At 43.4% G+C, this 9,342-nt stretch overlaps 1 protein-coding gene across 1 annotated transcript; it reads left to right on the top strand.

Annotated features, from left to right (window-relative positions):
- Positions 1-8,083: 8,083 nt before the first annotated feature.
- On the top strand, positions 8,084-9,068 carry LOC147976236 (uncharacterized). The gene is made up of 3 exons (XM_087519743.1): positions 8,084-8,188; positions 8,275-8,554; positions 8,634-9,068. Exons 1-3 carry the CDS (start codon positions 8,084-8,086, stop codon positions 9,062-9,064), a joined length of 816 nt encoding a protein of 271 aa, XP_087375869.1. The 3' UTR covers positions 9,065-9,068.
- Positions 9,069-9,342: the final 274 nt, after the last annotated feature.

Below are 9,342 nucleotides of genomic sequence, written 5' to 3'. Positions count from 1 at the left end.
CACAGACCTATGGGTCCATAGCCAGTAGCTAGATGGCTTCTTCTCTCTCTTTGATCCTCAATACCATGTTCTCCTCGGTGTTCTTGGAGATCTATCCGATGTAATCTTATTTTGCGGTGTGTTTGTCGAGATCCAATGAATTCTGGATTTATGATCAGCTTATCTATGAATATTATTTGAATCTTCTCTGAATTCTTATGTGCATGACTTGATATCTTTGTATTTATCTTCGAATTATCGATTAGGTTTGGCCAACTAGATTGGCTTTTCTTGCAATGGGAGAGGTGCTTAGTTTTGGGTTCAATCTTGCGGTGTTCTCACCCAGTGACAAAGTAGGGGTAGCGAGGCACGTATTTGTATTGTTTCCATCAAGGGTAAAAATATGGGATTTTCACCATATTGCTTGAGTTTATCCCTCTACATCATGTCATCTTACTTAAGGCGTTACTCCGTTCTTTATGAACTTGATACTCTAGATGCATGCTGGATAGCGGTCGATGTGTGGAGTAATAGTAGTAGATGCAGAATCGTTCCAGTCTAGTCGACACGGACGTGATGCCTATATGCATAATCATTGCCTTGGATATCGTCATAACTTTGCGCTTCTCTATCAATTGCTCGACAGTAATTTTTTCACCCACCGTATTATTTTCCTTCAAGAGAGAAGCCTCTAGTGAAACCTATGGCCCCGGGGTCTATTTTCCATCATATATTTTCAGATCTATAAACCAAAAAAACCACAAAAAATCTCGCTCCAATTTATTTACTTTATTTTGTTTTATGTTTTAGTAATCTTTTATATCTATCTCTATCAGATCTCACCTTTGCAAGTGACTATGAAGGGACTGACAACCCCTTTATCGCGTTGGGTGCAAGTGTTTGTTTGTTTTTGTAGGTGCATAGATTGGGGACTTACTTGTATCTCCTACTGGATTGATACCTTGATTCTTAACTGAGGAAAATACTTATCTCTACTTTGTTGCATCGCCCTTTCCTCTTCAAGGGAAAAACCAATGCAAGCTCAAGAAGTAGCACGCACACGCCAAGATATTCCAGGCCACCTCAGAATCCAGCATGTAACCCTCGTCCGAAAAGGTGGCGGCGGCCATGGAGCACCCGCTTCCTCATGAGATCGTCGAGTGGGAGCTGGAGATGCAGGAGGTAGCGAAGATCGAGGAGCGCTGGGAGGAGGAGTTGCTCATGGACGAAGTCGAGGTAGAGAAGAGTCTGTCCGTCAAGGAATGGTCGAGGAATCGGCGCTGGTGTACCAGCGCGAGCTCTGACGCAACCACTACTACGAGTACTACAACCTTGAGGGTGTCGACGAGAACGAGGACGAGGACGCGGGCAACTTCAGCACAGGGACGTGGAGTCCACCAACGGTGGCATGTCACCAGGACAAGTCATCGACGTCTCATCTCACACCGACGATGCATAGGCCGGCGCGGCGGTGGCTTTGTTAAAATTATGCGTACTTAGGCTTTGTTTTTAATGCTGGTCTTTTGCTAGAGCAATGTTTAGGTCAACTGGCTCTATTTAATTACTAAAATTGCTTGATTCAATAAGTGTGGTCTGTGTGTTGTACGCTCTTTTGTGTGCCCAAATTAGCAAGCGATGTTAAATTATGTAATGACGTGGATGGATAGTACCCAGGGAAATTTCCACCAAAATTTGAATTATCAAACTCATCCCATGCACGCAAAGTAGAAGAATCGTTTGCGATGCACACAATCGTTCAAAGTGAATGGTGTCTAGCGGCACCGCGCGCAAAGTTTCCCTCCACATTTTGAAAATTTTGGCCTACCGCCGAAATATCTACCCCTGCCCCCTTCCCCACCCCCTTTTCTCCCCGAACACAGGTCACATTTCCCATGTTTCCTCCTTCCTTCCCTCCGAAGCTATATCTGCTTCCTCGCTCTCGCCGTCTCGCATCCTATCGCCGGGGTCGCCATGGTATTCTTCAATGACTTCTCCTGCGGTTCCTCTCCGAGGATGACTCCTTCACTACCTGGGTATGCCTCTCTTCTCTCTTGGGTTATGACTTGGAATGAAGGATGTTAACCCGACAGTCGATTTGAGTCATTTCTTCCTCTTGTAGCTCCCTAGGACCATCAGTTGCAACAAATGGAGCGGGGTGGCTAAAGATCTGCCTGCTCGTTGTCACCATCAATCTCCATGCATGAAGTTAGTTGTGTTTGAATCTGTGGATAGTGGGAGGAAGTTTCTGGCATGTGCAGAGAAAGTTAGCCCCACTTTCATTGTTACAAATCATTTGTTAGATGTGATTCAGATACTATCACTGTGCTATGTTATTCTGGATGCTAAGACAGTGACACAGTTTGCACCTAGTATCTAAAAATGTTGCCATCTCATCAGCGGTGCCATTAGAAAATTATTTGGCACTGCTTCAGCAATTTGTGCAGCCAACCTTGGTCCACAAATCCGAGCAGCCAAGCAGTAAAATACTAAATCTTCATGGCACGAAGGAACTTGGCATCGGAGCAACTAGGTGCTCCGGAGTTCGGGTCCCTAATCTTTTCCACTGCATCGGCTTGCCAATGCAGGGCACCGGTGCCAAATGTAGCAATAGTTGTCGTCTTTACACCGATTTTGGCATACATAGTGGACGACCTTAGTGATATTAGTACTATGTTACTAAATTTGTGCATGTACACACCTGTTAGTATCAATTTGATGTCATCCAAACACGGTTGCTATGTTGTTGCAGTTATATTTAGCTTCCTCATAAAATGTTCAATTTGTTATTTATAGTACATGACTAAGAACTTGTAGCGTTGTTGTGGTTAATTATAGCTTTTGATGTTTCAGAATTTAGTTGTTGTCTCAGTAGCAATTAATTCATTTGCACATTGATCTTTTTGAGAAGATATGTCATAATTAACTTGTTTCTTCAGTTTTTCAAAATATGATGATTTTCTATGTTGCTAGAAACCCATTTCCCCTACAATTGTTACTGATCTAGTTTTAAATATTATAGGATGAACGAAAGTATTCTTACCTGGAGTGGGTTGATCAAGAGTGGCCACAATCTTTGAAGATGTGCCTAGCAAAGCTCTGGAGCATGTATGAGGAAGAGAACAAAGGTAGGCTGATAACCCACAAGTATAGGTGATCGTTTGTAGCCTTCTTCGATAAATAAGAGTGTCGAACCCAACGAGGAGCTAAAGGCAGAACAAATACTCCATCAAGTTCTATCCACCATCGATACAACACTACACACACTTGAAGTTTGCTTTACCTAAAACAAGTATGAAACTATTTTGCAAGAATAAAACTATGAGTACTTTGCGAGAATAAAACTATGGATAAATTGCAAGGTAATAAAAGTAGATAGATTTTGTCAACAAGAAAGTCATTTGTCCCTAGGTAATCAATAATAAGTATCGGTAATCATTCTTGCAATTTTATATGAGGGAGAGGCATGAGCTAACATACTTTCTCTACTTGGACCATATGCACTTATGATTGGACCCCTAGCAAGCATCACCAACTAATAAAGATCATTAAGGTCGTGAAACCCAACCATAGCATTGAGTATCAAGTCCTCTTTACTCCCATAGGCCATAACCCACTTATCCGCGTTTAGGCTGCTGTCACCCTCGCAACAACGACAATAAGCAAACCATGAACATATTGCAACACCCTACAATAGGGGTCGCCTCCATTTCTATGACACGGAGGGCACCATAGGACAGCACCATAAATAAAATATACAATCATACCAACCAAGATCATGATTAACCCATAGGACAAAATAGATCTACTCAAACAGCATAGGATAGCCAAATATCATTGGGACATAATATATGGAGTTGAGCACCATGTTTAAGTAGAGATTACAATGGGGAGAAGAGATGTTACACCATTTCATAGAGGGGGGAAAGTTGGTGTTGACGGTAGCAAGGTTGTTGATGTAGATCGCCGTCACGATCCTTGCCCCGGGAGAGAGGGGGAGAGAGCCTCCCTCATTCTTCTTCTTCCTTGGCCTCCCCCTAGATGGGAGGAGAGTTCCCCCTCTGGTCCATGGCCTCCATGGCGGCGGAGGGGCGGGAGCCCCTCTGAGATTGGATATGTCCCTCTGTTCTCTTCTGTTTCGCGTTCCCCAAATCTGGCCCTTCACCGTTTCTTAAATTCCCGGAGATCCGTAACTCCGATTGTGCTGCAATTTTTACACAGTTTTTTTCCATAAATTATCTTTCTTTCATCAGAAGAAGGGATCCAACCGACTTTCAAGGAGGGCATAAGACACCTAGGCGTGCCAGGGGTGCCCGGCGCGCCCTGGTGGGTTGTGTTCACTATGGGCCCCTGTTTGCATTGATTCCAAGTCCCAAAAATCATAAATATTACAAAATAATTCTCCGTAAAATTTTATCGTGTTTGGACTTCGTTTGATATGGATATTCTGCGAAACAAAAAACATGCAACAAACAGGAACTGGCACTAGGCACTGGATCAATAGGTTAGTCTAATAAATCATATAAAATGTTGCCAAAATATGTGAAAGTTGTATAATATTGACATGAAATAATCAAAAATTATAGATACGATGGAGACGTATCATAGGCTTGGAGAAAGCGTTGTCAACGCTGAAGAATATTTGAAGATGCGGGATAAAAAAGGAAGATGGAGAATGAGCTCAGATTTTTTAAATTAGACTGTGCTAAGATGGTGTTGGCGAAGGAGGAAGCACTTTCCCAGTTGGACAGTGCAAAATAGGTTCTTACTGAACTAAAAGTACAGGTGGATAAGACGAGCCTAGATGATCTCGATTAGGGAAATGAATATATTGTTCTAATATTGTTCTTATGAAGGTGAACTAGCTATATGCTATATTGTGTTGTTTTCAGGTAGCTATCGTACTGTGATGTTAAAATATATTTATGTGCCTGATATGAAATTGGCAAATAGCTATTCGATATGAAATGTGAATTTGCGTAACACTGGAATTATTATTGTAAACTAATAAACCTGCTAAATGGGTCATGGAACTTTGCAAACGGTTCTAGCAGTAAAAGCGCTTGTGATGGATAGCCCAATGCCATACAGTTTTCTTCATCAAATCGTGTGTGATGTAGTTGAGTAAAAGAAAATTGGTTAACCGAGGAAGAGCGTGTATGATAATTACACCTATCACACACGAGGCTATACATAAAACTGTGTGGGATGTATATACCAATGGAAACGTTTTCCTTGGATTGACTGTGTGGGATGTACATACGAACGGAAACGTTTTCCCTAGATTGACTGTGTGGGATGTACATAAGAACGAAAATGTATTCCTTGGATTGACTGTGTGGAATGTACATAACAAACGGGTTTGTTTGCAGCTGACTGTGTGGGATGTACTTACGACCGTAACCGATTGGGCCTGTATAACCATATTTGATCGCTCGCCCGTCGCACCTGACCTTATTTTGCCGAGCGTGTGTGATCGGAGGGCCTATCCCCGACGGTTTCTGGGTCGTGTGGTAAGGACCCCCCTATCACCCACACTCACTTGGCGACAGTTCAAAATGCCATCGCGGAAAGGGGTTAAAAACCGTTTATATAACACCTCATTGTACCAGTGTTTAAGTGATTTTCTAGCCATTTAATGACCATAATTCAAATTTGAACTACATGTACATGCAACAGTTAACCATAACAGTTTGAAAAGTCATATGTATGTACTTGTGTGCGAGTTAATTCCATGTGCAGTAAATTGGAGGAAATTTTCAAACATATTGGTCTCACGGCTATGACACAAAGAATGTAGTTCCATGGCATTTTAATAACAAAAAATTAAAAAAAATCAGAAACACATGAAACATTGCTTGATGTAATGTCATGTCACTACTGGAATCAGGATCTTTGTCATTAGCTTGTTCTTTGTCGTCTGCTAGCTGGTGGCAAAGGAGTTATTTGCCATCAGCATACAGAAAGTTGACGGCAAAGAAAGAGCGGACGGCAAAGAAGGTGTTTGCCGTCAGCCTGCTCTTTGCCGTCCGCTAGCTGACGGCATAGAAACTAGTGAGAACCACCTAACGAACACTTTATTTGCCATCCACTAGCTGACGGCAAAGCTTCGTTGCCTTCTGCTAGCAGACGACAAAAAAGTGGCCAAACTAACGTCCGTTAGCTAGGCTCTTTGTCGTCTGCTAGCAGACGGCAAAGGAAGTGCCCTCACTAAAATGCCAACGACACCCGCGCCCCATCTCTCTGTCCCCTCTCTCTTCGCCCCGCGCCACCCCGCCCCCGTGCCGCCGCCGCCCCATGCCACCCCCGTCGTCACGCTGCCCCCGCCACCCATGCGACCCCCTCCTCTGCCCCACGCCATCCCAGTCACCGCGCCGCGGCGCGCCGCCGCCGCCCCACGCTACTCCCATCGCCGCGGCGCCCCTCTCCTCCAGCACCGCGGACACCCTGCCGCTCCGGCGCCCCCGGATCTGGTGAGACCTCTTCTACTTTTTCTGTTTTTGTTTCTATTTTTAAGTTTAGTTTAGGTTTACTTTAGGTTTGGTTTATTTAGGTTTACTTTAGTTTACTTTAGGTTTAGTTGAAGTGATTGGTAGGCCTAGTGATTGTGCGATTCTATGATCCTCATATGAATTCTGGAAATGTTTGAAGTGAGACAAGCCTACTAATGGTCGAAATTTCTGATACGGAACCACTGAATACATGCCGCAAGTTGATAAGATCAAAATCTAGCAGCTGCATCTGGTAAAGCTGCTTCAGTGTGCTTGGTAAATTACTCTGCATTTAAAGCTAGTACAGAAAGCAAGATACCGTAGATGCTTTAATTGACCGATAGATTCTGGGACTGAGAGCATATCTTGTTTATAAATAGATACACCAAATCCCCTACTAAAAGCAATTGCTAGTACCCTTAGTTTCGCCAGCCTCTTGAGTATACTCTCGATGACTTTTTCCTCAATCGGTGTATGCCATTTAACAACATTAATGATGAGAGTATGTAATTTCCCAATTCAAGAATCTTCCTAGTAATCAATGTTGCATCATAATTGTTAACAAAAAAGATGGTGAACGTCTCTAGGAACATCTCTTGTCCAGCCTTCTCCTTTCAGCCTCATATTATTGTAAATTCTGAAGCAGTTACTTCCAGCTACTATCCCTGCTAAATCACAACAGATCATGAATTATATAGTAGTCCTTGACAAAGTAGTCCAGGAGGAAGTCTGGGTCTCCTGGTTGAAGAAATGAGATCGATAATAGTTCATTAAATATTTCCTGACCAACATCTTCAATATCACCCCTTCACCCGTGTTTCTTATGAACCCTTCCGCCATCCATACACTACTAGAATTACCTATTGTCTTACCCCAGCTTGCATTTCCATACCTTTCTTGTAATAGGATCCTATGGCAATGTGATGTGGTACTTGTTCTGATTTGCATACAAAGTAAGCTGATTTTAGGACACTGCCCTTAGTTTCTGATTTGAGGTAATGTTTGTTTGCTTGGTGTGTGTCAATCTCAAAATGGCAGACAAAACATGACAAGGGGAAAAATCCACATACCAAGGATAGGTCACCTATATGTCAACCTAGAGCCACCTAAATCCACATAGCAAGGGTAAATCTTGTGCTGAGCTCTAGTATGTCAACCTAGAGACCACCTAAAATATGGTGCAACTATGATTGTTGCCACAAGTATTCCAATGTGATCACACCACAAGGAACTTTAGGTTTAGTTTTGATTAAGAAGAAAGAAGACAGATGAAAAAAATAAGAAGAAGAAGAAGAAGAAGATAAAGAGGAGGAAGAAGAAGTGTATTTTTTTCCCTATTTTTAGATTACTATGCTCTATTTTTCAACATTTTCAGTTTTTTTGCATGTCTAAAGAAATCCCCAGTTTTGAAGGGTGCTAATTGCCATTGCCAACTAACCTTCCAAATTAATTAAGTGTTGTTGATGTTGTTGGCCACAAGTGCATTGCCTTTTTTCTCGGTTTTCTTTCATGTCTAAAAACTTGGCTCTGTTCCAACTATGTCCATTAATCAAATATGAAACAGTTGATAGATATGGTTCTAGATACTAATTGGTCTCTTGTGCTGCTGATCAGAGATGGGGGGAGGCCGCCACCGCAGGCTACGCTCTGCCACACTGGAGTATGACTTGGAAGGTTTCGAGTTCTTCACGATCACACTTGAGAATTCCTCCAAGAGGCAGGTATATAAAAGGAGAGATCTCCCATTCACCCATCTCTTTATCATAACTCTGTTGTTTGCTATATCACTCCTTGACCCACGTTGCAGAGGCTGCCTTACACTTTTATGGAGATGCTCGACGGCCATCGGCCAAAGAATGTGAAGCTGCGACAGGCCGGCAGCGGGCTTCGCGGGCCTTGGGACATGGAGGTGGTGATCAGGAATGACCACATGTACCTATGTTGTGGCTGGGAGCAGTTCGCCCGTGCCTACGACCTGAGGCATGGGTACTTCCTTGTCTTCAGGTACGACGGCGATGCCATGCTCACCGTGAAGGGGTTAAACATGACTATGTGCCACATGCGCTACCAGGACGACGATGATGCCAGTACGCTCTGCCTCTTCTTCCTCTCCATTTGGCTTTGTCTCACACCGATTGTTAAAAAAACTTTGTTGCATTTGGTCGGGCAATCAGAGCAGCGGCAGTGACTCTGGCTATAGCAAAAGCAGCAGCGAGTCTGGCTACAAGGAAAGCAGCAGCGAGGATGATCCGGAATGGAGTGGGGAAGAAGAGGAGCAGAGTGGGGATGAGGAGGTGCAACCTATTCTGTCTGACGATGACCTCGCGATGGTGGTGGCTGACGATGGCCAAGCGATGGTGGTGGCTAACGATGGGAAAGAGATGGTGGTGGCTGAGGATGACCTAGCGATGGTGCTGCCTGAAGATGGCCTTGCGATGGTGGTGGTGCCTGACAATGACCTCGTGATGGTGGTGGCGCCGGCGATCCCACAGCTAGGCGACATGACCATGCCAATTGTGGTAGAAGAGTACATTACACTACCTCGCCGCTCTAAGCACATCAAGATGATGAAGGAGAAGGAGAAGAAGGAGGAGTGAACTATGTCAGGTATGTCAGATCTCCAAAATGATCTATACTTAGCTTTGTTTCCTCCGAAATGACCTAAGTTAGCTCTAATATGCTATGTTATCTCTAATATGCTTAGTTACCTAGATTTGCTCAATAAAGACCTATACTTAGCTTACTTCTGTCAAAAATGGCATAATATGCTTAGTTAACTCAAAATGGCATAATTAGTTAAGTTAGCTCCAAAATGATCCATTTTACCTAGGTTAGCTCCAATATGATCCATTTTACCTAGGTTAGGTCCAAAATG

The sequence above is a fragment of the Triticum urartu genome, chromosome 4A (genome assembly GCF_056163025.1).
Source record: "Triticum urartu cultivar PI428250 chromosome 4A, HENAU_Tu73, whole genome shotgun sequence".
NCBI lineage: Eukaryota > Viridiplantae > Streptophyta > Magnoliopsida > Poales > Poaceae > Triticum > Triticum urartu.
This window is presented reverse-complemented; position numbering and strand designations above follow the sequence as displayed.

What these genes read in the sequence shown, in the direction of transcription:
- LOC147976236 (XM_087519743.1), top strand. Translation starts at nt 8,084, where the DNA reads ATGGGGGGAGGCCGCCACCGCAGGCTACGCTCTGCCACACTGGAGTAT. An exon ending in AGAATTCCTCCAAGAGGCAG is followed by an intron (nt 8,189 to 8,274) that starts GTATATAAAAGG and finishes CCCACGTTGCAG; the next exon opens with AGGCTGCCTTACACTTTTAT. An exon ending in CCAGGACGACGATGATGCCA is followed by an intron (nt 8,555 to 8,633) that starts GTACGCTCTGCC and finishes GCATTTGGTCGG; the next exon opens with GCAATCAGAGCAGCGGCAGT.